We start from the raw sequence: 27,030 nt of genomic DNA on the forward strand, positions 1-27,030 counted from the left end.
TGAAAAGCGCTCGGAAAGTCTTCTTAGGGGTGAAAGTGGAGAAATGTGGACTTCCTGACCATGGCTTTCACATGTGGCAGGGACTAAGGCTCTGAGTGGGCCACCCGGGGCCTGGGCTGGTGGCTGAGGCCCCATCTTTGGTGCTGGCCTGACCGGCTGCACGGGGCCCCGGGCTGTGTGTGGGGGGTCCTGAAGCTCGCGTGTGGGTTCGTCAGGCAGGGCCCATGGGCATCAGCGGCCACGTTATGGGAGGGCACCGCGTGGCCGCGGTGGTTGGTGGATTGTTTGTGGCTTTGGTGTCGCTGGGCTGGGCTGGAGCCTGGAAGCTCTGCATTTGTTGGGGAGGCCACCTGGGCCCTGGACGTGGGTGTCCCCGTGCAGAGAATGGGGGCTCCGCTGAGCCCGGGGTCCTGTGTGCAGGCAGCAGCCTTGCTGGAGGCCTGACGAGGATATGTAGCCACGCGGAGCCCCCACCCCAGTTCCTCATTGAAGCTCTTTCTTGAAGGAGGTTAGGGTGGCCAAGGGTGTCCCCACTCTGGAGAGGGACTCTGTCATCTTTCCCGGAATGGCGGTGGGTCCTGCTCTGGGCAGTGGGCAGCATCACATTCTCCAGCCTATTCCTCCTGGCCTCGTGTCCAGGCCACGTCTGTGTCCCCGGCTTCGTGGCTTCTAGGGGTGGGATATCTGGGACAGACAGCGCTTCCGGGACCGGGGTGGCGGGGCCCTGGTTTAGGCAGAGACCCAGACCCGAGTCTGGCAGTTTTGCTGGGTGGGCCTCCGTCCTGACTGCCCCTTGAATCTACCCCTGTCTCCTGCGGCGCCCCGGCCGACCACCAGCGCCCCGCTCCCAGAGCAGAGGCTGGCACTGGTCTTGTGTCAAGGACCAGATGGTAAATATTCTGGGCCTCGTGGGCCAGACAGGCTCTGTCGTGAGCATTCAGCTCTGCCCTCCTGGTGCGAAGGCAGCCGGGCCGATCGGAAACGAGGAAGTGTGGCGGGGGCCAGCAAACTTTACGGAGAATGAAATTTGAATTTCATGTCCTTTTCATGTGTCACGAAATATATTCCTTTGATTTTTTTTCCTTTGACTGTTTAAAAATGTGGAAACCTTCCTTAGCTTGTGGCCTGTGCAAAACCAGGGGGTGGGCTTGCCTGCGGGGCTAAGGGCCTGTCCTGGGGCCTGTGAAGGAGACCCGGTCCCTGGTCCCCACCCTCCCAGAGTTTGCTGTCACATCTCCATTTGTATCCAGGGCCCTCGGACGTGCTTGGCAAGGACAAAGCTCTCTCCACCTGCGCCAGAAGTTGGGCTAAGTGCTGGGGGCCGGGACCTCATCTCCTCCATGGAGGGGTTGTGGTGGGGCTCGGCCCTCAGCTCCATCTCACAGGAGAGGCAGCAGGGGGCCACCGGGGCTGAGTCCCCCAATGTCTGGAATGGCGCGGACATTTGCTGGCCTCTGGAGGGGCAGTGGGGGGTCCACTGCCGTCGGCCCCTGGGCTGCAGTGGGGGTCTTCGTGGCGCAGGGTCGTGGGCCTGGCTGAGCCCTGGTCTCCTCGTCTGCACAGGGGATGCCCGTGACCACCTTGCAGGCTGCTGGGAAGATTTGGTGGGAAAATGTGGGCCTGGCACTGTCCCTGCCTCACATCTGGCCCCATAAGTCTCCCTCCCCAGGCCCAGGTGGCCGGCGTGATCCTGCTGGCTGGCCCAGCCTCCTTCCCTGGCCAGTGGGCCCCACCTCGCCTTTGGCTGCCCAGCTGCAGCAGAGATTAAGAGAGGGTGGGCGGCCAGTGCCTGGATTGGATCCTCCCTCCTGCCTCCACTCTTCGTTTACCCTTCAGCCCTGGGGGTGGCTGGTGGCTGGGTGACGCCCAGACAGATGGAGGATCCTTGGCCAAGGGGCACGGGGCCCAGGACCGGATGGCAGCCCTGCCCCTTCCTCTGCGGATGACCTTGGGTGCCTGCTGGGAGGGTCTCAGCCCCTTTCTCTGCTGGTTCCATCCCAGGAGCTCCAGTGCTGGACGGTGCAGGAGGTGGGGACAGACGCGTGATTTGCTGTCCCATCTTTGGGGGCTGTGTTAGTTCTTATCAGATACAGATGCTTGGATCCTGGAGGGAACGGACTATGGAGGGCTTCATGGAGGAGGTGGTCCTTGAGATGGCCTTGGAAACTGGATGCCTTTGGGTAACTGAAGGGTGGAGGTGGGTGGTTGCTGCAGAGACAGGCCCCCCAGGTCTTCTAGATCGTAGCTGCCAGCTGGGCCCTGTTCTGGGAGGCTTGAGCCCCTGGCTGCCCAGTGTGACACCGGGTTGGGCACTTACCGGAGAGGCCGAGGCGGCTGCCTGAGGTCCCATGGCCACGTGGAGGTTGAGGCCTCTTGCCAACCTGCAGCCGTCCCCTTCGCCTGCGCCCGTCGCTGGGAGGGAACTCTCTGTGTCACTGGCACGTTCGCTCTCACCTGCCCATGGGCTTTGGGCGAGAGCGGCAGAGACCCCTGACTTTGTGTCCCCGACCGTCTGGAGGGGGGGTCCTGGAGAAACAACATGGTGCTTCCTGATGCGGAGGAATCGAGCAGGCCTGCGAGTGGAGGCTTCCTGGGGGAGGTCTGGTGCCCGGGAGCGGACGCTCCAGCCGCTGCCCACCGCCTGCGCCACGGGGCCCCAGCTGCGTGGGACGAGCCCCTGTCCCATGCCCCGACAAGGCCTGCCCCGCTCAGGCCAGGGCGAGCCCGGGGGCAGCCGGAGGAGCCCCGAGCCTCTGGGTTCTCAGCCTGTAGCTGCTCCCACTGTTTCGGTTTCTGAATCCAGAAGATAAACAGGAACAACAAACGCGTGACCGCCGAGGGCGGCGGGGCTGAGCTTGAACTGGCCCCGGGACCCTGGGTGGGGGGGCGCCTCTCTGTTCCACGGGCTTCATGTGCCCGTCTCCGTAGAGGTCATACAAGGGCTTCAACACACCTGCCTGTCTGCCCCGTGTCACCTTCAACTTGAGCCTGGGAATGCTTCTGTGGTTTGCCGTGTTTGGGGCTTCGGGCCTCACAGGAGCGGCGTCCATGGTCCCGTGCAGGGCCCACCGCCTGTCCTCCTGTCTGTCCGCTGGGCTCTTCAGCCTCCAGGTTTTTACAGGAGTGGGGGGCCCATGCCGCCGTCTGTGCGGGGAGGGGTGCCTTTCGGTCTCCTGCTGTCTGCCTCCCGGCGCGCCCTGAAGCGTGCTAGGTCCTGCTGTGGCCTGACAGGTGCGTCCCTGGCACATGGAAGGTGGGCGGGCGGATGCCAGAGGGCGTCCCTGGGAGTCCCTGTGTAGGTGGGCAGTTGGGGTTCCAGGCGTCCGCTTGCTCCTGTGCTGGTCCCCCCGTGCCCCAGCCCTGCTTCTGCCTGGTCTCCTCCCTGAGCACCCCTTCCTTTCCTGGGGACACATGTTTCACTGACATTCACTTGATTATCTAGCTGTGTCCTAGACACAGGATGTTACCAGGGGCAAGTGGTGTGGCCCCGTGGCCCCAGGAGGGGGGCCTCTGCAGAGGTGCAAGGGCGAAGCCACCTGCCAGGGTCCGCCTCAGAGACCTGGGGCCCCACTGGCCCCGGCCTTTCTCATGCCAGAGCTCCGAAGCCCCCGTCTGGCCTCTCTGGCTTGGCTTCCCCGTGGGGGCCGGCTGTGGTCCGTGGCACGGCTTCTGTGAGCTTTGGCACCTGGGGGTGGCGGGCTGTGTGCTAGGAGGCCTCAGTGTTGCCCCAGGAACGGGGAGGTGCCCTGGTGACAGTGGTCATGGCTAGAGGAGGGACCATCCCAGCTTTTAACTGTACAAGCTGGTGTCTGGTTCCGGGCGTCACCACGTGTCCCGGGCACACAGGACACCTCAGGAAGCTTTTGTCTGTTCATATCCTGTGTCAGGCCCCTAGAGTGGCAGAAGGTTCTGGTCCCCGCGCTCATGGCGGCCACATCCTGACACCCTCCCTCCCCGCTTTGCCCTCAGCTCCTCCCACTCTTAATTTGCCCCTCCACGCCCTGGATGGGGGCCGGGCTCCACCCCCGGCCTCCGCTCATCTGGCCGCGGGGACAGGAGCGAACGTCACAGACGGTCCTTTCAGGGAGGGACGAGACCACTGCGATCTGAGCTGTTTTCCTCTGTAGATGACGGGCTTCACATGGAACGGGCTCTGAACCATTCGGTTTAATTTGTTTTTAGCCCAGAGCTCAAAGGAAGCAGCCTTGCAGCCGGGCAGTGGCGTGTGACCGGGCGCCTGGGGGCTTGCCACATGGCTGCTCCCCCGGGCCTCCGTGCTCCCGGCTGCACAGGGGGCCGGGCTCCCCCTCCCGCAAGGTGTCCGGGTACAGTCGGGGTGCCGAGGGCTCGGGGCTGGTGTCCCGGCTTCCCTGCTGACCACGGTGGGCCCTCGTGCTGCAGTGTTGTGGGGTCTCAGTTTCCCCCTCTGTAGGACGGGTATGAAAACTGGCTTCCTTCTCAGTGGACAAACAGGCAAAGGCAAACTGTGTGGCTGAGCCTCAGAGACATCGTGCTGGGGAGGGAAGCCGGACTCGGGAGCGTGAGGGCCGGGGAGGCTGACGTGATTCCGTGCTCGCGTGTGTCGGGTGGAAGCTGGGCTGGGGAGAGGGCCCTGCGCTGGCTGCTCACGGTGTGGCCTTGTGTTTGGGGTCAGGAGGCTCTGGACCCAGGCGCTGGTTGCACATCACGGTGAAGGAACAGAGTTGCTGATCGTAGATTTCGTCCTTTGCCCACAGAAAAGCCGCATCCCCTTGTGGGGCTGGGAGGAGTCTGTGGCAGGTGAGTGCACACCCTGGGGACGTGCCCTGGAAGCCTGCGCTGGCCGTGGTGGGGACCCGCAGGGCCACCACGTGACTCTCGAGGGCCCTGCACGCCTTTGCCCGTGGCCTCCCCCTTCCTTAAGAGACGTTAAAAGTCCTGCTTTTTTGACTGGGTTGACATCAAAGTCAGAATACTAATAGCATATATTTGAATATCGTCGTTGAGCTCGCACACATTTGGGCCCCTAAAAGGCCCTAAAAAGCCTCCCACGTGGCTCGTTCTTGGGCCCCTTCTTGGGTGGGTGCACCCCTGGGTGCACGCTGCTCCAGGACCCAGGGCACCGGGAGGGGCATTCCTCGAGGTGCCTTCCCTCTCCAGGAGTGAGGAGTCAGGGAAAGGCTGCCCCTGCTCCAGGCTCTGACTCAGTGCCCGAAGCAGGGTGGCCCAGAGAGCTGGGGCGAAGACAGATGGGTCCAGGGAGCCCGTGAGGGGTTGGGTTTCGGTTGTCCCCCCGGAGCATGGGACTGTCATTTCTCGGTGCCTCCACGGGTGGATGGGAGGAGGGCTCATGGGGCATCTGAAGTCGCCCCGTGAACTAGGAGTCCCGCGGTTCGGGTGTCAGGAGGAGGGTGGGGGGTCTGCACGCGTGTCCTCTCTCTTGTGCGAGCCGGCCCGCTCCTGCTGCGGGAGTCTGCGCTCTGGCTCACGCGTCGCGTGCCTGCCGCCACCCGGTAAAGGCAGGAGACCCTCGTGATGGTGTCCGGGAGCCCACGCAGAGGAGGCCCCTGCGTTCAGTCAGGATGCTGATTTTCTCCATGTCTCTGGGAGAGCCGGTGTCCCCACGTCGGCGGCCGCGCTCCTGCAGCCTCCCTGCTGCCCCTCCCGTGGGTCTTCCCGCCGGCCCGGGGCTCCTGCCAGTCTCCCCCACAGGGGCCACGGGGGCCAGACGCCGTGTCTGGGAGTGAATGCCGGAGTCGGCGAATCCAGGCCGTAAACCCCACCGTCCGCAGGCGGCGTGTGCGCACCTGCTCCGGCCCTGCAGGGGGTTCAGAATCCCAGCCGCATTTCTGGGGCTCGTTTCTGGAACTAGGCGCGAGTGTGGACGATTCCGAGGGGACGCTGGGGTCAGGAGGCCAGGTGCGGTCTGCTGTCTGTGCTTTGCTGTCCGGCCAGAGGCTCCCGTCTCCGTGCCTGTCCGCAGTCCAGAAAAGTCTGGACGATGCCATCCGCCTCCCGTTTTGGGGCTGGCATCCACTCTCTTGCAGGTGGCGGAGGGCTCCGGGCTTTGCCTGTAGAGCTCTGCCCACCCTGTCTCCTTGTGGGGAGCCCTGGCCGCCCCCTGGCCAGCTGGTGCTGTTCATGCCAGGGACCACACTGTGGACCAGCGTGGGGGTTCCCGGGTCCCCGGGTCCCTGTCCCACGCCCTCCCTCCTGCCTGCGGTGGTCCCGGGGACGTGCAGGCCAGCGTCTGGACCCGGACTGCCTCTGGGTGGTGGGCCAGGGATCCAGCCGGCGTTCCTTGGGCATGACGTGTCACCTGCTGTGCTGCGCCTGGTCTGGGCCGCTCCCGGTCTGCCCATGATGCGTGGGTGATGGTAGTCAGTCACAGTGCTGAGGTGCTTGGTGGTCACAGACCTGGCCCTGGCGGAGGCCGGCCCGGAGAGCGGAGGCCATTGGCAGCCGGTAGAGAGCCTTGGAGGCTGAGGCTCAGGGAGTGCGGGAGCTGGTCCAAGTTTGCAGGTCGGGGATGGACGCGGGACTCAGACCTGTGGCCACCTGCCCACCTGCGGCCCCGGCACCCTATCCCACGTGGCGCCCTGGGGCTCCTGAGTTGTGTGAGCCGTGGGAGCCTTCGACGCCCTCCCTCAGCAGCTCCCGCGCCGCAAACCGCTGTCTTTTTTCTCTTAACTCGTGTGTGTAGTGAATTTTTTTTGTTTCTCAAAAGAAGAGAAGATAGAATATTCGCGTACCACTACCTCCTCATGCAAATAAACCTTGGGAGAAATTGGCCTGCTGTCTCTCTGGGTGCATTTCGTGGTAATTTAGCTGCTTAAATGGAACATCTGTTTGCCAGCCAGGCTGCAGGGCAGCAGAGCTGTGGCCGGCAGGAGAGTTCGGGCTGCGGTTTGTCTGCTGCACGGGGCTCGGGACCCAGCCATGCCCGCCCCCTGCCCCTGCACATGGAGGGGCGCTTGGCCCTGAGGACCCCCGTGCCGGCAACAGGGTGCGGAAGGCTGGAGCCTTTGTCCCTACCCTGCTGGGTCCGAGGGCAGCTGCTGGTGTGCGTGGCTCCGCGTGGCCGGGCTCAGGGAAGAAGCCCGTGTCTTTGCAGCCTGCGTGGGCCTAGGGGACCCTTATCCACGGGCTGCCCTGGCTGTGTTTCCTCCTTCAGCTGAAGAAGGGCCGTCATGGTGGCATCGGGAGCCAGGCTGGGCCCGAGCTTGGACCTGCCCCACCGCTGATGTGGCCACATGCGCCCCTGGCCATGCTTCTCAGTGATCCCTCCCCTGCCACCCGCCCACACCCCAGTGGGATCACCTGTGAAACGTGCTGCCGTGTGAGCAGGCGAGGTCCCCCGAGGCCCAGGAGCCTGAGAGTCGGTCCCCTCCTGTGGTATGGACACTGCTGCTTCATGTGACAGGAGCTTTGGGGACCCACGGGCACTGGTTTCCATATGGGTCACTGTGGGATGTAATGGGGGCTCCAGGCCTCTCGGGGAGGGGTGGTGGTCTTCCCGGCAACCGGATTCTGGGGGTGGCGGCTTTCTGCCCGGCTGCCCGTCGGGTCTCCTCTTCCCAGGCCTTCCCCCTGGGGCCTCTTCCTACAGGCCCCGCAGCTCACCGGGACTTTCCAGCTTAAAGGGAACATTTACGGAGCACCTATTGCCTGTGATCCATTGGCCCTCAGGGCGAGTGAAAGATGGGGGAGGCCCGACAGCTCCTTCCAGGAGCTCAGAGTCTGGGGTCCGCCAAGGGGAGCCGCGGTCAGCTCTGGGGGAGGTTGGAGGAACTCGGCCACGGCCTTCCAGGCTGCAGGCAGGGCAGTGGTGGGCGGGAGGCTTCACCTGGGGTGCCAGACAGTCGCAGAAGGGGGCCAGAGAGAGCGTGACGTTTGGCTCCAGAAGGTTCTGCTTGGCCGCAGCGCTGGGACGGGATCGGAGGCCACAGTCGTCAGTCCGGGAGGCTGAGGCTGGGGAGGACACGGATGTGGTCACCCCAGCAGGAAAACTGTTCAGGCCGGCGCCTGGGGAAGGGAGAGAAGCTCCGGGCTCTGGGGTGCCCTGATGTCAGGCTCAGACAGTGGGGGAGCTGGTGGGGCTTGTTCAGATTCGCCCTTGGGGCTCAAGGTCTGCTGTTGGCCAGCGGCCCGGGAAGGCCCAGCTCCCCCAGCGGTCTGTCCGGAATCTGCCCTGCCCGGGGGTTGGGGGACGTTTCAGCCCCGCCCCGTTGTTCTCCGTCTGGCTCTGGGTTTCCTGCTTTTTTTCCGGTCTCTGTGTGGCTGACCATGTCAGTGTCCAGGCTGGACTGGGGGTTGAGGGGCTGGCCCTGGCCTCGGTGGGACAAACTCTGCAGGCCTCTGCGGGGCCACGGCCCCCGGCCAGGGCGACAGACGCCTCCCCCTAGCATGGGGCTCCATTCCAGACTCTCCCTGAGCACGACCTTCTCGATCACTAAGGGTTTTGCCTCCGCAAGCGCACGGTTTATTCGAGTTGTAAACAGGTGTCCTCATTTCTCGGAAGCGCGTGGCCGGCGCGGCAGAATCCGGCTCCCTGGGGAAGTGCGGGTCCCCGGCCTGATCCATCTCCAGGTAACACGATGGCCTTTGCAAAGACCCAGCGAGACTGCTGCAAAACCCAAAATAGTCGCGTGGGTTATTTTAAAGTGATTTTTGCTTGTGGAAAGAGTGGTTTTTCTTAAAAAGGGCTCTGCTTCGATCGATTTCTCTGAGACCATTTTATTGCTATCGATTCAGTAAAGCTTTAATCAGGAAGCAACGCTGCAGCGGGTTCCGGGGAGGGTAACTTGCCAGCCTCGTCAGTGTCTCAGCCAGGAGCGTTTGCCGTGACCCCGGGGGCCGCACGTGAGCCAGCTGCCCGGTGTCTCGTTCTCAAGGCCCGAGCTCGAGTGGGGCAGACCCCAAGACTGAGCCCTGGGCTGTCAGGGCACGGGGCACCCTTGTTGGACACCGTGTTGGTGTCAGAGACCCAGGATGCCCCATACCCTGTCCTCCGCTTCCGAGAGCCACCAGGGCCTGTGTTGGAGGTGGTGCATAGCTGGGAGGAGAAAGGGGACCGCGATTGTGTGCTGTGTCCCTTGAAGGGATCTGGGCTCTGCCTTCTGCTCCAGGACCCTGGAGGGTCATGGCCCGTCCCTGTGTGGTTTGTGCTTTCCGCAGGCCCTGGTGTGGATGGGACCAGAGACACACGTGGGTACAGATTGAAGGTTCGCTGGTCTGTTTGCGGCCTGGAGGACGCTGTGCACATGGCTGGCACATGGCGGGCGTCTGGGGCCATCACCCTCCTCTCGGCCCGGGAGCCTGATTTGTCACTGCCACGCCTGCCCCCTGAGGCTTTCTTCCCACGCTCTTTCACGTGTGCCGAGGTGCAGACTTTCACCGTGTCCTGACCACTGTGAAATCAGCGTGGGCCTCGGGGCCTCACAGGGACAGGTGCATCAGACCCTGGGGTCCGCTCTGCTCCCCGAGTGTGAACCCACCAGGAAGGACCTCAGGTGCCGGGAAGCACAGGGAACACCTGGCCGGTGGGTCAAGCCTGCGCCGTGACCTTGAGGCTGGCAAGGCGTCTTTAGTAAACCAGGAATGGAAGTGGAGACCCCCCCAAAAATCACAAATGACGATTTCTAGAAAACTGTTCAAGGAATTAATTGACCCAGCAGCACTCATCCCAGACCGGCCTCAGTTTCCTCCCTCTTGGTAAAATCATCCCTGAGATGGTGGGGTTTCTGGTTCCCGGGAGCCTTGCAGGGTCAGGGCGGAGACCTCTCCTGCCAGTGCCTGGAGAGAGATGAGAGGTGGGGCCTGGGCGGGCGTCACCAGCCACCCCAGCCTGCGACCCCCCAACAGCCCAGGCACCCCGGGGGTGGTGAGTGTGGGGGACAGAGCCGCTCTGCACCCAGCCCCGGGGCCCTGGTCGGTTCCTTGCTCTTCAGTGCTCTCTCTGTGCCCATCCGTGAGTTCTGGAGCCTCTGCTCCCATGGAGAGCCCCCTCTTCTCCCCTTCCCTCCCTCCCCCGAGCAGTGAATGTGGCTTTGGTGTCCTGAGTGTGGGGTCTGGGGACGGGGCTGGGGCACTCGCTCTCTTGGTGCCTCCCATCCCAGGTAGTCTGAGGTCTGGCCAGAGCGGAGAGGGCGTTCCAGACTGTGGGGCCCCAGACACCAGCCTTCTTCCACCCAGGTTCTCACTGAGGGGAGCTGGACTGTCCATGAGAGCACCCCATTTCTCCTGTGCTGCCCTTGGCCTTTCAGGCACAGACAGACCTTTAGCCCTCCGTGGAGGGTTCCAGATTTGGTCCTGGGACCGGCCTGCCTGAAGAGCGGCCCTGGGAAGGGCAGGGAGGAGCCCTGCATGCGGCTGCTCAGCGGCCGTGCGGACCGGTGGTGTCTGCCGGGCGTGGGCGATGGAGCGGAACCCTCTGCTTACGTGCCTTTCCTGGAGCCCGCATCTGCAGTCAGCCCTGGAACGGCCCGGGGTACCCAGCCGCGTGACTGCTCCCCTTCTCCGGACACCTGCTGCTTCCCCCTTCTTGGGCTCCTCCAGGGTGGCTCAAGCACCCGCCCCCCCCATGACCTCCCCTGCCTGGTGCTCTCAGCTCTCAGCTGGTATTGGCCCTGGGGGCTTTTCACGCTCTGGCCTGGCAAGGTCGGGGCTTGGCTCAGTGCAGCCATGAGGGAGCTGCCACTAGCCTCCCTTGCCCTGGATCTGAGACTCCTCTCTGGGTCCAGGACCCCTTTTTCAGAGTCCGGGACCCTGAATCTGGACCTGGATCTGGACCCCGTCTCTCTCACCCGAGATGCCTTCTTCCTGGTCCCGGACTCCTTTACTGAACGGAGGGCGTTGTAGTCGGGTGACAAAGCGCCACGGGCCTGGGCTGGCAGAAGGTCCCACGGAGCAAGCTATCTGGAGAGGAAAGCGCCTCCCCCTGACTGAGGGACACCTCCCTGTTCTGTGACTGTTGGTGTCAGCCGCCTCCTCAAGAGGGGGAAAGTGAAGGCACTTAGCTTCCCCTTTCCTCTCCGGTCCCTGCTTGGTTTCTTGGCTTGAGGAAGCAGTTGGCGGTGCCAGTACTTGGGAGACAGCATTTGGGGTGAGGCTCCCTGAGCAAGCCTCCCGGGTGAGCGGCCTCCCGCCCCGAGCCCCTGGGCCCCCGGCCTTGGCTCTGCGGTGGAGACCTCTCCAGGGACCCGGGCAGGCGGGGAAGGACGGCTCAGTCTCTCGTGGTTAGCGTTTTCGTGGCCGGATGATGAAATCCCCCACAGGCCAGAACTTTCTGGGCCTGGGAGGGGCAGCTCTGGCGTCCCGGAGCACCAGCGACAGGGTGTGCGGGAGCGGACCCCGTCTCCCTGGGGCGGCTGGCTTTGTGATTCTTCCCTGTGACCCTGGAGCCATGAGCGGCATTTCCCGGGAAGGACGGGCCCCCGGGTGTTGGCCGGGCCGTGCCACCTCGAAGGCATCAGGGCACAATCCCTCCCAGTCGGCGTCCAGGGGCCCCAGGCGTCCCGTGGCTTGGGACCCCACAAGCCAGTGTCTGCCTCCATCTTGCCTCCTCTGCCCTGTGTGTCTCCACCAGCCTCTGACCGCTGGGGCTTGCCTCTGGGTCCCCGTGCCCTGGTCCGCCCCGGGCCACCCTGTGGCTCTGTAGCTGGCGGCCCTCCCGGCCCTCCCGGCCCTCCCCACCCCGCGCCGCTCTGCTGCACTCTCACTTCCCTCGGCCGCCCCCCTGCTCTCGAAAATAACACCCGGGTGGGCGGCACCTCGCAGGCCCAGCCCAGGAGCCCGGCTTGAACCGTCTCTTCCCACAGGGGTGGGCTTGGGGTACGTGCCTTCGGGGCGCCCTTGTGCCTGGCTCCGCACAGGGCCTGGCGGCCGTTGGCGTGATGGCGGTGGGTGAGGGAGGCGTGAGCGAACACAGGACGGAGGGGGACCGTGCCGGGGGCTTCCCGGGGTGCCCGCCTGCCCGACCACTCTCGCTTGGAGGCGGTCGCTGCCCCAGGCTGTGCGGTGGCGACTGTCAGGGACGGGGGCTCCACTAGGAAGCCCCTGTAGCAGACTCGGAGCCTTGGGCTCGCTTAGCAGGAAGGGCCTCTGTGGGGCAGAGTCGTTCGCTGTCATGTGATGGTGATGGTGAAACCGTGGGAACGTCCCCAAGGCCCAGCGGCGGGGCGTCGCTGGAGCGTGCGGCCCTGGCCCGGGGAGAGTCCCAGACGCCCGGCGTGGGGTACCACGCAGCCCCCGAGGAAGGGCCAGGGCCCAGAGCTGTGCGCTATTCCCAGCAGTCCCGTTTTGTAACAATAAAAATACCGGGTCGGGAGTGTGGACGGCAGAAAGGCCTCACGTGGTAAGTGGTGCTATAGGGCTGGAGCTCATGTGGGCTTTTATTTTATTCCAGACTTTCCCCCTTACCCAGGAGAGACCGTTCCCATTTTGGGAGAAAAGACCAAGAGCCAAGCTTTGCCCCTGGAGTGCCGTCCCAGGCACCTTTCCTTCCGCTACAATCGGGCGGATCCCGCAGGCAGCTGGCCCTGGTTGGGGGGGCCTCGGTTTCCCCACTTGGTGAGATGGTTGGTGCTGGTTATCCCAGCCCCAAGAGGCTCCTGGGTCCTGGGTGCCGTGGGCCGGTGAGCCACCACGTCTGCTGCCTGCCCTCGCCGGGCACCCTGAGTGGGTGGGGGGGATGGGGCGCGGCGGGAGCTTGGCTGCCTGCCGCCGAAAGGCCAGCCCGGGCTCAGCTTTCCCGTGTGGGGACAGCTGGGGGCGTGCCCGCCCCGGCCCCCCAGGCCTCCCCTGCACCCTCCCTCCCCTGCTTGGCTCCCGCCCGACGGGGGGTGGAGGGTGAGTCTGCAGCTGCGAACATTCCTGACCCCGGTTCAGGGGAGAGAGCCCAGCTGCTCCTGGCAGACAATGGAGCCCCTGCTCCCTGCTCCCTGTGCCCCCTCGGGGCTCTGCCCTGGGGCTGGCGCGGCTGGAATTTCCAGAAAGTGCAGTCTGCGCTGGCCTCCCAGCTTGTATTAATGCATTCACAAGACGCGTGTCTCCCAAAGCCAGCCCAGAGGGGAGGTAGCTCTTAAAGAAATCCTAAACATCATGCCAGATCGTTGGAAAAATGGAAAGAAGAGACCATTTAGGGCAGTTCCCGGACTCCCACCCCGGGCAGGCCCATGTCATGGGGACTTTGAGGCCCCCAGGTCCCCTGTCTCTGTCGGAGGCTGGTTTTGCTGCTCCTGAGAAAGCCGAGACCCTCCTGTGGGGCCAGGGACAGGGAGGGACTGGTCGGGGTTCCAGATTCGTCAGTGACCCACGTGGCGGGGGCGCGGGGGCAGGTCCTGGTGAGCCATCCCGTGTTTTTATCGTGGTGAAATAAAGAGCTGGAGGTTTACCGTCTTAGGCGTTTTTAAGGGCACGGCCCCCCCATCCGACTCCAGAATGTGTTCCTCTCGCAGAACTGGGGTGCGCACCCGCTCAGTGAACCCTGTGCCCCTCCCTCCAGCCCCGGTGTCCATCGCTCTTTCTGTTCCCGTGAATCTGACTTTTCCGGGGCCTCGTGGGAGCCGGTCCTGCAACGCCGCGTCCTCTCGGGTCTGTTTCCGCTCAGCCTCGCGTCCTGCAGGCCTGTCCACGTCCGGGCAGGGCTCAGGATTTCCTTCCCTTTAAGGCTGAGTAACGGGCCGCTGTGGCCAGACCACGCTTTGTTTGTCCACGTCCGTGGACGGGTGGGCTGCTCCATGTCTCGCTGCGGTGAGCGCGGCCGAGCTCTCGTCTCTTTGAGCTGCTTTCGCTGCTGTGGGGGACAGTGGACATGGAGTGGCCGGGTCCCGTGGCAATACCGTGGTCGCTATTTCCAGGGGATGCTGCGGCACCGCTCTGCACAGGGGTGCTTGCCCACGCGTGTGTTCCGTGTGGTCAGTAGTCGCCCTCTAGGCGGGGTGGGGTGGGGGCTTGTTCAAACCCATGTCGAAGCTGCAGGACCCCTCCCTCCCCCTCTCCTGGAGGTCTCTGTCCCCGAGACCCAGGGACTGCAGTCAGGCTCTCCAAATGGGGAAACCAAGGCTTTGAGGGGCGCAGAGACTTATCCAGGGTCCCCAGCGAGCTGTGCGCCAAAAGAAAGTGCGTGTCCGGTGTCTTTCTGTCCCCACTGGCTGCAGGGTGGCCATGATGGGGCAGGAGAGACAGGTCCTGATTCGGGAGAGTTCCCGCGTGCATTTTCCCTGGATGGAGAGCAGCTGCTACAGCTCCTGCCTGAGGTCATGGCCAGTCCCTCGGAGCCTGGGGGGGGCCTGTGGGTGGCAGCAGTCAATGTGGGACCAGAAGTCGGGAGAGAAGTGACTTCAGAAGGCACAGCTGAGGTTTCACACGTAAAGGGTGTCCCTCGCTCAAGGGAGACTGGGGAGTGGGGGGGCACCCAGTGTTGGCATCGGGAGTCGGACCCTCTCCCTGGCTTCTTCTTGGAGAGGTGGCTCCCTGTGGGGTCCCTCCTGCCTGGGGTGACACGTGGACATTTGGGGCATGGGTGAGATTTGATTGTGTGAAGCCCCGAAGGGACCGGGACTCCTGACAGGCTGAGAGCCCACGATGGTTGTTCAGAGAAGCAGGGTCTCCGCGACCCCCCACACCGGGGAGCTGGCATCTTCCCTGCAGACCGAGCCTGGGAGGGTCCCTGGCCCCTGCCCCCGGGGCTGGCGGAGCCTCCTGGGTTCTCCAGCTGCGTCCTTCTCTCTTCTCCGCGCGCTCAGCTGGCATTTGTGGCTCATGGACCGCGGTCTCCTAAGAGCGTTTAAACGCAGAAGGAACGTGTGCCCGTCTTACCCTCCACCTGCTTCGACTTCAGACCACGTTTCTCCGAGTCCTTGTCCACCTGTAGACCTGCTCGGCTCACACACACACGCACGCCCCCTCGTGCCCCCCACGTGGAGCACGTCCCACTCACTGTCGCTGTGCGGTAGATGAGGGGGACGGTGAGTTCAGCCGCGTCTACAGCCCGCCCTGCTGCTCCCGCTCCGGGCACTTGGGGTCCTGGCTAACATCTGGGGAGGGGGGGTTCTTGCGAGGCCTCATGGCCCCTGCAGAGCGAGAGGCAGCCTCCTAAAGGCCTCTCCCCAGTTTGGGTGCTGTGTGGACGCTGCCCCTGGTGGGGCCCTGCTGGCTGTCTGGGTGGTCCCCCCGGCCCCCACGCGACGGAGTTGACTCAATAGCCTCAACTGTGTGCTCGAGGACGGCCGGACGGATGGACGGATGGACGGATGGATGTCAGCTTTGCGTGTGGGGGGAAGTGGCAGTCCCCAGGGATCCCAGCTCCTCTCAGGAACCCCCGGGAGCTGTGGGATGGCAACGGAGCAGGACACCTGACCCTTCTTGCGGTGATGTGTGTCCGCCTGAGGGTTCCCCGTGAGCATCCGTGTGCTGCCCTGAGGGACACTCTCGGCTGCCCTGCTGGCAGGCGGAGGATGATGTCTTATGTCCCTTGGTGTCCCTAAGGTGATGGGACCTCGAAGGGCCGTCTGTGAGGCACGGGGTTGCTGCACGTGGGAATTTGCTCGCAGGAGCAGGCGGTGGGTGAGGGAGAGGGGGTCTCGGCTGCCCCCGGCTGCGCTGCAGCCCCTGGGTGAGAGAGTGGCTTTCACAGAGTGTGGGGGAGAGGGGGATGGACACTTGGGGCTGGGGAGCCACAGGCCTGCTTTGGTCCCCTGATTTTGGGGTGCTCAATCTGGGCACCCTCCTGTAGCAACATGGACGCAGCCACTGGATGGGGGTTTGGAGGCCTTAGGTGTGCCCTTAATCTGGAGCTAGGGTCCTGGGGGCAGCGGTCCCTGGAGGGTGTGGTGGGGGGAAGGCTCAGATCTGAGCCCCAGTTTCTCTGCCTGAAAGCTGGCTGGGTTTGCTTGAGCCCCACACCCCGATTCAGGGGTGTCAGGAGCTGGACCAGGCACCATGATGTTCAGAAGGAGGAGGCACATCCCACCGGAGCCCTGAGTCAAAGCTGGGGGCCCATGTGCCAGCTGTGGGATTCAGGGGTCTCACCTGAGTGGGGGTCGTGAGGGCACCTGTGGGAGACAGAACTCTTGCCTTAGTGTCTCATCCAAAACCCACACATCCCTCCATCCCTCCATCCGTCCATCCAGCAGATCTTTGCTGAGGGCCTGTGGGGGCCACACCTGTCGTGGTGAGGTCATGGAGTGGTTCAGGGCGTGAGGCTTCCTTGGCCTGGCGAGCGACCTGTGGTTCCCATGGTAAACGACCACACTGGGGTCCGCAACAACACTCGGCCAACTGCGGAGCCCGGAGCTCTGAGATCCAGTTGTCATCTGGGCCGTGCTCCCTCCCTAGACCCTGGGGAGGGTCCTCCCTGCCTCTCCCAGCTCCTGGTGGCCCAGGTGCCCTTGGCTCGGGGCAGTGTCCCTCCCATCCCTGCTCTGTCCTCACATGGCCTCTCTTCTTCCTGTGACTCCGCCTCCGCTGTGGCTCCTATAAGGGACCCTTGCCGTGGGCTTTAGGGCCACCCCTACCCGGGATGATCTCCCCCTGCGATCCTTAATCACATCCACTTAGAGCTGTTTTCTGGGTAAGATCACATTCACGGATTTTAGAGGCCAGCACACAGACGTGTCTTTTTGGGAGTCATCTTTCAACCCGCCTACACTTGGTAGGTAACTTCTCCAAGCCTCAGTGTTCTCATCTGTAAAACGGGACCACGTCCGTGCTTCCCTGATTGTGTTCACGTCAGCTTGAGGTCTGAGTGCGCTCCCTGGTCCGGCACGTGGCTTGCCCCTGGCGCTGGCTGCTGTGGATACCACCCCATCTGACGGAGGGAAACCAAGGCACAGAGAAGCGAAGTGGCGGTCCCTGTGTCCAGGCTGGGCTCCTGACCATGGGCGTCATGGAGTACACTGACTGTGGGGGGAAGCGGGTGAGTCCGCCCCATTGGGTCTGGGCCCTGCCCGGTGGGTGTCCGCTGCTCCCCCATGTTTGGGGCTTTGTGGGGATCCCCTAGAGCGGAAGCGGGGTGCCCAGGGGTGCACCCGGCCTGCCCCACCAGGGGCTGTAACTGGGGACCTGCTGGGAGGGGTCTCTCGCAAGAAGGGGGTCCCTCAGAGCCCCCTCCCTCCCCGCGCTGACTCCCCCCAGGGCTCCCCTCGGGAAGGGCTGACCGCCCGCTTGTCTGGGGTGGGTTTTGACACTTGGCTGCACCAGCGGCTGGCGAGGGGCCTCCTGCAGGGGAGGGGGCGGCGCCCCCCTCGCCATCTGCCTTTGGTTGGGAGCACGGAGGAGGCTCCTCGCGGCCTCTTGAGGCGGAAGCTCCCTGCAGCTTCCGTGTGGTTTACCCCCAGTGTTCGCAGCCTGGCGGGGACGGGTCGTGATGAGATTCGTGCGATCGGACGCGAGCGCCGTGGTCAGGTGTTGCTGCCCGTTCAGGGACGCATTTGGGTTTAATTTCAGCAGCAACAGGGAAACGAAAATAGCCCAACGTGTTCTGCGCGGATCGCTCGGGAATCCGGAATCCGCGGCCCACATTGCGCCGGAGGGAGGAGCTCGCGCTGAGGTTGACCTCCGAGGCCGCTCCTCTGGGCGGAGGCGGGGAGGTGGAGAAAACGAGCGGCCGGACTAGGGCGATGTCACAGGAGGCTTGCGAGCGGGTGTTAGTGGTCTGGGCTGGGCTGCAGGGGAGACAAGACGGGCCGTGGTCCCGGGGTGCGGGAGGGGGACGAGGCGGCTCGAGCCCTAATCTCTGAGCTGCGCCGGCCGGGGGCAGTGGGATTTGAACCCGCAGGTGCTCAGAAGCTAGCTCGGGGAAGATGGCTGGCTGCGCAGGGAAATCCTAGAAAAGCAGTTTCCTGCTGGCTTTGTAGAAAACCTTTGGTGTGACCCTGACCTTGAAGTCTGGATAACGCGGGCCCTGCCTTATCCCTCCGGCTCACACAGGCCATTAGGCGGAGCGACCGGTCTTTTGAGGACTGCTGGGAAAAATTTCCACCCAGGTAGCCGACGGAAATCCCAGATACTCCCCTCAACAGCTGTGGTTTCTCCAGAGGTCCCCGCTGCACCCCTGTTCGTGTCCTTGAGTCTGGGACCCCAGGGCAGGACCCGGGATACAGGCGCCTCTAAGTGTTTGCTGAGCGGATTGAATGGGCGTCAGCTGCCTACCTGCTCTGCGCGGCTTCCACGCTGGTGCTTTTCCAGGATTACTTTCCTTGGTGAGCTTCCCCCAAGCCCTGACGAGGAGGTGCCTTCAGGTCAGACAGAGGGTAACCCTCTGCAGCCGTCAGTGGCGCGGCACAGCCTGGCTTTGCTTGCCATCACATGCCTCCTCCTGCTGGGAAGCTCGACTTCCTCACCGATCAGAACCCGCTGCCCACGGCTCAGGGGCTGCGGACAGACAGACTGACCGACGGGCCTGGCGGTTGCTGGGGAGCCTGGTGCACTGGGTTTTGGGGACTTGGTTCGTGCTGGAGCTTGCTGGGAGCCAGAGGTCCCCAAAGCCAGGTGTGTGCAGGAATCGGCCTGGACAGAAGCCAGGAGTGAAACCCCCCAACCCAGGGCTGGACCAGACCACCTGGGTTAGGCCTGGCCCTTCCCCTGGCCACCTGTTGAAGTGGGCAGTCCTCATGCTGTGTTTCCATCGTAAAATGGGGGTATGTGACAGCTCGGGAACCGTGTTGAGAAGTGAGCCAGACAGGGAGCCTGCAGGGCCCAGCGCTGTGTCCGGCGCAGGCCCCGGGGCCGTTCATTGCTGGACAGAGTGGAAATGCCACCTGGTGATGTCCCAGCACATCTAAGCGTGAGAGACATAAGATGCTGGACGCCTGTACCACACGGGGACGCGAGAGACATTGCAGCCTTGTGGCCTTTCGGTCACTTTGTTCGGTGACACAGCCTAGTGGCTGTGGGTTGGGCCGCCCACTGGCACGTGGTGGGCGCCGTGTCGCCATGCTGGACGCAACCTGCCCTTAACCTGGGGCGAGGCTGGCCTCTGGTAGACCGTCATGACATGCAGGCAGTGCCACTCTACGCTTCAGAGGAGAGCCTGGCCCTTTGCAAGGGCAGTGCAGAGGGGCCCATGGGTGCTACTGGCAAGTGCAGGAGAAGGGGGTTGTGCCGACCCCGGGTTCCACCTGCCGGCTCGTTTCCGGAAGAGAAACTTCAGGAAGTGAGGGCCTCCCCAAGTAGGGACATTGGCTCGTGGGGTCCCCTGGTGCCTCTAGAGCCTTCGTGGGTCCTGGTGGCTTGGGGAAATTTGGGGGCCGTTTGGAGTGTCACCCTCGGGACACCGAGGTGTGCGTCCCAGACAAACCCTCTTTGCCTCAGTCACGAGATACCTAGGTCCTCTGTTGTCCCAGGTGTTTGGGACCCGGGGGGAGCAGATGGTCTTCCTTTCCGTCCACGGGGTGTCTGGCTAGCCTGTCACCTCCGGGCCACCTGTTTATTTACCCCCAGGACCCCAAGTTGGAAAGATCTGTTCCAGCACGCCGCATCTGTTAAATAATAATGAGGCCATTTTAAAAGGCTTTTGGATCGAGCGTGGCATAAATAAAACAAGAAGTTAATTCATTTTCCCATTTTTTATTGATCAAAGGCATGTCAGCTGCCAGTCACAGCGTCTGATCAGGGGCGCGGCCCCGGGCGGTCAGGGTCATTCCAGCGGGGACAGCACCTGGTTTATCACGGGGAAATGCAGCTCTTTGTTGCTCACAGAGACATTTTAGGGACACTCCACAGTGTCCGTGGAAATTTGAATATGGAGGATGCCCCCCCCCCCGAAAGGCAGAGGTTGTCAAAGGCGGTCCTGCTCTGTGGGTGGCTGGGAGGCGGGAAGCGGATACACCCCATCTCCCCCCAGCTCCCGTGGGGACTGTGGTGTCCATGGGTCTCTCTTGAGCAGGGGGCACGGTCCTGTACATTCCCCTGTGGCTCGTTGGGTTGGTGGTGACTGCGAGCCTCAGACACCATCTCCCGGAGGCCTTTGGCCGGCCTCCGTCTCTCCGCCTGCGTCTGGGCAGCAGCGTTGAGGGGTGAGGCTGGTAGTGAGAAGCTAGCAGGGGTGTGGACAAAGGGCCCAGGTCTTCCTGGGGTGTGGGCACTCCCCAGCTCTCTAGTTGACTGTGGTCTGGAGGGAGGTTGGCCCCAAGTGCCCACTGCAGGGCCCCGCCCCCTGCCCCCACTGTCCCAGGGCGTGACGGGTCAGGGAAGCTCTGGGAGCAGGGACTTTGGGAACCCATGAGGGAGGTGACCCGGTCGGCTAGCGCTACCTAAAGCAGTTCCCTCGAGGGAAGAGCCCAGCATTCCGGAACTCAGGGCAGAGTTTTCTTTCCGCATTTTACAAATGGAGAGACAGGTACGGAGAGGACAGGCGGTGTGGCTCTGGAATCCCCAGGCCAGGCCTGTCCCCACCAGACACGCCCGTTACAGGTCTGCCGCTGAGCCCCTGCCATGCCCCAGGTGGAGCTGGGACCCCAGGACTGGGAGGCCCAGGGATGCCAGCCGGGGGTCCGGGAAGTGGCTTTGCATATTGGTGGCAGTTTGCAGGGGCCAGGGGAAGGTCAGGGGCATCCAGGGAGCCCAGCCTGGGGCTTTCCCTGCGGGGTCCCCCTCCGCCAGGCTTTGCTATGGGGCGCAGCAGACCCCCGGCCTCCTGACCCAGCCGGAGAGGTGGCCATGAGACTTCCCCTCTAAGAGGAGGTGAGGGGGCACCCTAAGAGGTCCCCCTCCTCCTTGCGAGTTCTCCGAGCCTCACTTGGTCTGTCTGTGGAACGGGCCAGTCACGCTCCACGCCTCCCGGGGCCACTGTAGGCACTGGGTGGGATCGTGCGCTAGACCACGCCTGCGTGCTGCTGGCCATGCAGGAGCACCCGGCCCCCTGTTACCCCATTACCTCCATTGACGCTTCGTTCAGACTGCACATCCCCAGTGGAAGCCTGCTGACCCGGGATTTTGCCTTCCCAGGCCTCAGTTTCCCCTTTCGCACCTGCCTCTCTGTGCTGGAGTACACGAGCAGCCCCTGAGGGGACAGAGCAGAGCCGCGGCCCTGGGCGTGTGTGGCGAGAGCCGGGTGGATGTGAGTTCTGGGGGCCTGGGTGTCCGACGTCCCATTCCAGCTCACCCGCGAGTGGCCACGGGACAGGGCATGGAGGTCTGAAGGCTGCCTGCCTGGACACCAGGCCCTCCAGGTCTCCTCCATGTCTCCACGTGGGGCAGGCAGTATCTCCCCGATCGTAAGTCGGTTTCAGGGCTACCAAAGAGTTGTGGCCGTGTGGGGCCAGGAAGCCGGTCCCCAGGGGTGCTCTGAGGCCTTGTGGCTCAGACGTGGGATCTGGGCTCTCAGGGCCGGCTCTGCCTCCCACGTCCGGGATGTCTGCACTGCGGCAGGCTTTTTGGGGGTGAATGACAGATGACAGTGGGCAGCAGGCCCTGCGAGGCTGGTCGGGGGGCGGCTGGGCCCGGAGCCCGTATGTTCTCGCTAATCTGATTTCAGCCTGCTGAGTGGGCGGGACGGAGGGGGTCAGGAGTCCGCTGCACAGGCGACCCGCCTCTTGGCACAGTGGCCAGGGCCCTCCCCGTGGGCTGGGGGGACGGGGGGTGGTGCCCTGAACAAATACAGTGGGGGCCGACTCAGCTCTGGGCTGCTGGTTGCTTGTCAGGGGGCCAGTTTCTGGGGACAGACCCTTATTGTGGCCACTTAGCTGACTTCTGGGGCTGAGCGTCAGTCTCCAGATGCCGGTGGAGCCGTGGCTGCGTCTCAGAGAGGGCCTGGAGGGCCGAGCAAAGAGAAGGCCACTCGCCCCTGTGGCCACAGGGACACGGCCCCCAGCCAAACCTTCTCTGGTCACAGGACAAGGATGGGCAGCTTCCGTCCTGGCACTGGCCACTGTCTGGACCTTCCCTTGCCTACAGTCACTCAGCCTGTGGCTGGGATGTGCCCATGGTGTCCTCTCCCCATCTGGCCCTCGGGAGTCTCTCTCCCAGAGTCTGCAGCCGTCCCTGCTGGGATGGGCCGGGCCTCGGCCACATGTCCTCCTGCGTCCAGGAGAGGCCGGCGGTCAGAGGAGCGGACCTGAGCTGCAGAAACAGCAGGCCCGCTGCCCCTGCTGAGTGGAAAGAGGAGAAGGGGCCAGGAGTCCGGACACAGGGCCGGCCCTTCCACGCTCTGCCCCTCTCCGTGTCTGGCCGCTCCTCTAACTGTACAACGGTGCGGTGGGGCGGGGGGACCATGCATCTCATCCTTTGGAGCAGGCCGGCTGCGACAGGGACCCTGCTGCTGAGCGCAGTGGACAGGAGGAGCACGTCGGAACGCACGGGTGCCCGTCCTCTCCAAGGGCCTTTGCTGCTTTGCAGCAGATGTGGGATCCAATCTGGGCTGTGCCTCCTTCTAGGGAGCCTCAGTTTCCTCTCCTGAGAAATGGGGTGAATGATGGGAGGGTGGGGAGTAAAGGTGTCCGTGGCAGAGAGCAACAGAGCCGGCCGGGTGCACAGACGCTCCCCGGGAATGAGGCTACCTCCCTCCTCTTGTTTTCCTGTGGGGCCCGGTGCTGCCGCATCCCTCTCCTGGGGGCCTGAACCTGTCTGTGTGCCTCAGTTTCCCCAGGGCCAGCCTTCTGTGGGCTGCGAACTGCGTGGGGCCGGGTCCTGGAAGGTTGGGGCCCACGCGGCTGCCAGGGGGAGAGGCCAGGCAGACAGACGCTGTGCCTGCAGGGCAAGGGGTGCCCGCCCGTCCTGAGCCCCTAGAGGAAGCCTGGCCTCGCGGGCTGTGATTGTGGTTAGGAGCCGTGTAATTAACTCTAAAAATGGGAGGCCGAGGACGGCACAACGTGGATACTCAGTGGAAGCTGGAGCTGGGCTGAGGCTGCTGGGCGGGAGGGAAGGTCTGAGACTGGCCGGGACCCGGGGCTGTGGGCTGGGGCGGCTTGTGGCTGGCCCACAGACCGGGGGGCGTGAAGCCGAGGATGTGTATCCTCCCGGTTCTGGAGGCTGGACGCCTGGTCGGGAGGGGTCTGGGCTCTCTGGGCTCCTCCCTGCTCCTGGCGGTTTGCCAGCCCTCGCTGGCCTTTCTCGATGCACAGAGCGCCCCCAGATCTCTGCCCCCACCAGCACGTGGCCTTCCTGTGGGGTCTCTTTCTCTGTCTTTTTAAAAAAATTTTTGTTTTACTGCAGTATAATCAGGATACACAAGATTTACCTTTTTGTTGGAGGGGAGCAGAGGGAGATGAGAGGGAAATGTCAAGCAGGTTCCCCGCGGAGTGTGGAGCCTGACGTGGGGCTTGATCCCCTGACCCTGAGTCGATGTCAGGACTCAGCCGCTTAGCTGACAGCGCCACCCAGAGCCCCCAAATTTATCAGTTTAAGCACCTTTTTTTTTTTTTTTAAAGATTTTATGTATTTATTGGACAGACAGACAGAGATCACAGTAGGCAGAGAGGCAGGCAGAGAGAGAGGGGGAAGCAGGCTCCCGCTGAGCAGAGAGCCCGATGCGGGGCTCGATCCCAGGACCCTGAGATCACGACCTGAGCCCAAGGCAGAGGCGCCCCCCAGGCGCCCCCAGTTTAAGCATCTTTAGTATGCGTACAGTTCAGCCGCGTTAGGCGCCTTCACGGTGTTGGTCACAATCATCACAATCATCGCTCTGACTTCTAGAACTTGTTCCTCGTCCCAAACTGACACTGTGCCCAGGAGACACGGCCGGCCACCGCGCCAGCACCACCGTGCTACCCGTCTCGGTGAGCTCGGCCTCGTGTGTGTGGGCTCCTCCCGTCGGTCCTTCTGCGTCCGTGTGATCAGAAGCTTCAGGTCCCGGAGGACAAGACTTAGGACCGTCTGAGGCCCAAACCGGCAGCCGTAGCCGCTCAACAAATTAATCAGAACGAAATCCATGGACTGTTTCAGTTCGACGAGCCTCACCTCAAGTGCTCCGTGGGCACGTGGTCTCGTGGCTGCCCTGCTGGACAGCAGGTGCTTGGAACGCATCCATCCCTCTGGAAACTTCTGCGGGCGTACGGCTGCAGGCTCACGGACGTGAAGGAGCCATGGCACGCGTCACTCGACCGGGGCCGGAATGTCTTTTGCTGTCAGGACATTGCGGTTGTCCTTTGTTAAGGGAACGTGGGAGGTACATCTGCGGACGAGGATGGGTGGGGTCTGTGCGGATCCGCCGACGTGGTGCTCTCGTTGTGGAAGTGGGTCCTTGTTCTTAGGAGCCTCGGCGGTTCAGGGGAGACGGGGTCACGGCTGCGGTTTGCTTTCACAGGTCAGAGAACACCGTATGCACACAAGGCCGGTGAGTCGGTGCTGGCCGTGACCGGCACCCGCCGTGGCCGGGGCGGAAGGAGCGGCCGGCCCGGGCTGGGGATGGGCACGGCCCATGAGGGGTGCACGGCGGGGGTGAGGGCCACTCGGTTTATGCCGGGCCTGCCGTAGCTTGTGACTTCTGCCTCCCCTTCGTCTCCGTCTGTCCCTGCATCTGCATTTCCAGTGGGTGGCACGCGCTCCAGTTTTGCTGTCCAGCCCTCGGCCCTTAGGGAAGGGCTTCCAGGGAGGACGAGCATCTGAAGTTCTGGCACCTCGGGCCACGCATGCTGCTGCCCTTGCCTCAGGGACGCCTTCGCCAGCTGGACTGCTGGGCCATCCAGGCACTCACCGTGGCCCAGCGAGACATGCGGTTGGAAAGCCGCCCTCAGGAGCCAAAGCTGCTGTCACTGGTCCTGCGGTGGGAATCAGTGGACAGGACTTGAACCCGGGGCTGGGCCCTCTCCGAATCCTGCCCTCCAGGCCGGCTGGCCTGCTGCCCTCCTGCCTTCTTTACCAGCTCCTTCCCCACGGGGGCTGCGGCCGGCCTTCCCGTTCAGCCCCAACCCCAGACCTCTGGCCACAGCGGCTTCACCAAGCGCAGTGCGGGTGGGAGCTCAGAGCTGGGGTTGCCGGGTAGAGGAGACGCCCCGACTGTGGCTGTGGGGCTCTGGCCCTGGTGCGTCCCCTAGCTTCCGCTGAGATGGGTGTGTGCTGTTCCCGGGGTGCGCCACGGGCGGGACGGCTTCCCCGGGGGCAGGTCTGTGCCGGGGTAGGCGGTGAGTGTGCGTGAGTGTGCGTGTGCGTGTGCGTATGTGTGTGTTCATGCTCTGTTTTTGCTGACTCAAACCAGCATTATTTCCGGTCCCGATCGCCCAAGCTGGATTCTCTGGGCAGGGGTATGGGACAAAGGGTCATGAGTGGCCAAGGTGAGCCAGGGACACCGATGACATCTGGACCCTCAGGCCGGCGGGGGCGAGGCTGCCCAGGGCCGGAGTGCGTGTCTCTGCCTCTCCTGGAAGCCAGAGCTCGCCGCGGTGACGGCGACTCCTCTCGTAGACCCTACAGGCTCAGCCTTCTTCTCTTCTCTTCTCTTCTCCAGTTCCTGTGCTTGAAGAACATCCGCACATTCCTGAAAGTCTGCCACGACAAATTTGGGCTGCGAAACAGCGAGCTGTTTGACCCTTTTGACCTCTTCGACGTCCGGGACTTCGGGAAGGTGAGTGCTCTCTTCTCCAGGGTCCGGACGCGGGGGGCCGAGCGCCGGCTCAGTGCACGCGGGCCGGACGGGACAGGCCCGGCCCCTCCAACACGGCCGTGCCCCGCACCTGCGGGCGGGGACGCATTACAGACAGGAGGGCGCGTGGGGGGCGGAGGGTGGCAGGACACCCAAGGTGAGATCAGGCATCGAGAATCCAGGGGGCTGGAGGGAAAGCCGGGCGTGGATGTGGGCGGAGATGGGGCACTTGCTGCGCAGGATCTCTGGTTCTTGACGGGGCGCCCGGCTCCTGTGAGGGGGCCGAGATGCGGAAGGTGCCGTGATTATCGAGGTGTGTGTGAAAGGGGCCATGGCGGTTATGCCAGAAGCAAGCGGAGTGGTCTCTGGCTGCAAGCATGTGTTGGGCGGGAGGGGGGGTTTCGCTGATGACTGAAGCCCCAGGTTCCCTGGAGGTGATCCCCTGGGTCCATGGCAGACAACTCAGAAGCTCTGCTGGGTCCGGCCAAGGGACCCCAGGCGGGGCAGCCGCAAAGTCTGTGGGCTGGCGGGGCACGGGGGTTTCAGCTCCTTTGTGAGCTGTCTTCGTGGTGAGCCTGCCTTCACAGCCACGTGAGATGTCACGTGTGGTCCCAGGCCACTCCTTGGACGTGGCTGGGATGGGGGCCGTGATAGCCTCTGCTGCGGGGAGGCGGGGCAGGAGGGAAGAACTGGTTCTGTGCTGTCTGCGGTCCGGGGGTCCCGTTCTCTGGGCATCCCCCCGCCCCCACACCGCGTCCTGCCCGCCCTGCCCCCCCGCACCGCGTCCTGCCCCCCCTGCTGGGCTGCTGGCACAGGCTCAGCCAGACCGCCGCTTCCCGGACTGCCCCAGGAGCCGTTTCCACCTGCTGATGGGAAACATCAGAAGATATTTATTGCTTAATTTGTCTGAGAAGCGTTATCGGGGACTGGGCGTTTGAGGAAATGTGCTGTGAATGCATCATTTATGAAAGCGGGGGGGCTTCTGCATCTGCTGCTGCAAGTGCTGCCCACACGCTCGGAGAGGACCCTTGCCTTGAGGCGCAATGGTCACCGGCAGTAGCCTGGACTTTCCCATAAGCCACCTGGCCTGATGGTCCCCTCCCCACGTTCTGGAATTCGCTAGACAGGAGATTCACAGACCCCCACAAGAATCCATCCCTGTGCCATTGCCCCTTCTGAGCGGTTTCCATTCCCCCGGAAGGGCTCACTCCAGTCCCTGCTGCTGCGATGCCCCTGCCTGGGGTTCCCGGCCGCCTGCCTCCCTGTGCCCCCGGACACGTGTGCTAGGGTGGGAGCACCAAGGTTGGGCTGGGTCTTGCTGGCATCCGGTCCCATCAGTGGGCTTCTCAGTTCCCCGGGGTTGCTCTCCCGTTCTTCCTCCTTGTGCACGGCAGTGCCCTCCCTGGCCAGGAGCGCACGCACACACGTACGTCGCATATACTCACGCACAGAGCCGCTGTTTGCGATAACCGCGTGGAGGACAAGGCAGGATACACCCTGGCCAGGCTCGTTTCTCGCCGGCGGTGGGCAGG

General features: G+C 63.7%; 1 protein-coding gene across 4 annotated transcripts in view; it reads left to right on the forward strand.

The window, feature by feature from the left end:
* Nucleotides 1–27,030, forward strand: part of VAV2 (vav guanine nucleotide exchange factor 2) — a 158,501-nt gene that overhangs the window by 5,600 nt on the left and 125,871 nt on the right. For all 4 annotated transcript variants that reach the window (XM_032866244.1, XM_032866246.1, XM_032866245.1 and 1 more), the window contains exon 2: nt 25,364–25,480. In XM_032866244.1, the coding sequence (XP_032722135.1) occupies nt 25,364–25,480 (117 nt within the window). The remainder of the gene's footprint in view (nt 1–25,363; nt 25,481–27,030) is intronic.

Source organism: Lontra canadensis, unplaced genomic scaffold, assembly GCF_010015895.1.
Source record: "Lontra canadensis isolate GAN:19392208 unplaced genomic scaffold, GSC_riverotter_1.0 scaffold30, whole genome shotgun sequence".
Classification (NCBI taxonomy): domain Eukaryota; kingdom Metazoa; phylum Chordata; class Mammalia; order Carnivora; family Mustelidae; genus Lontra; species Lontra canadensis.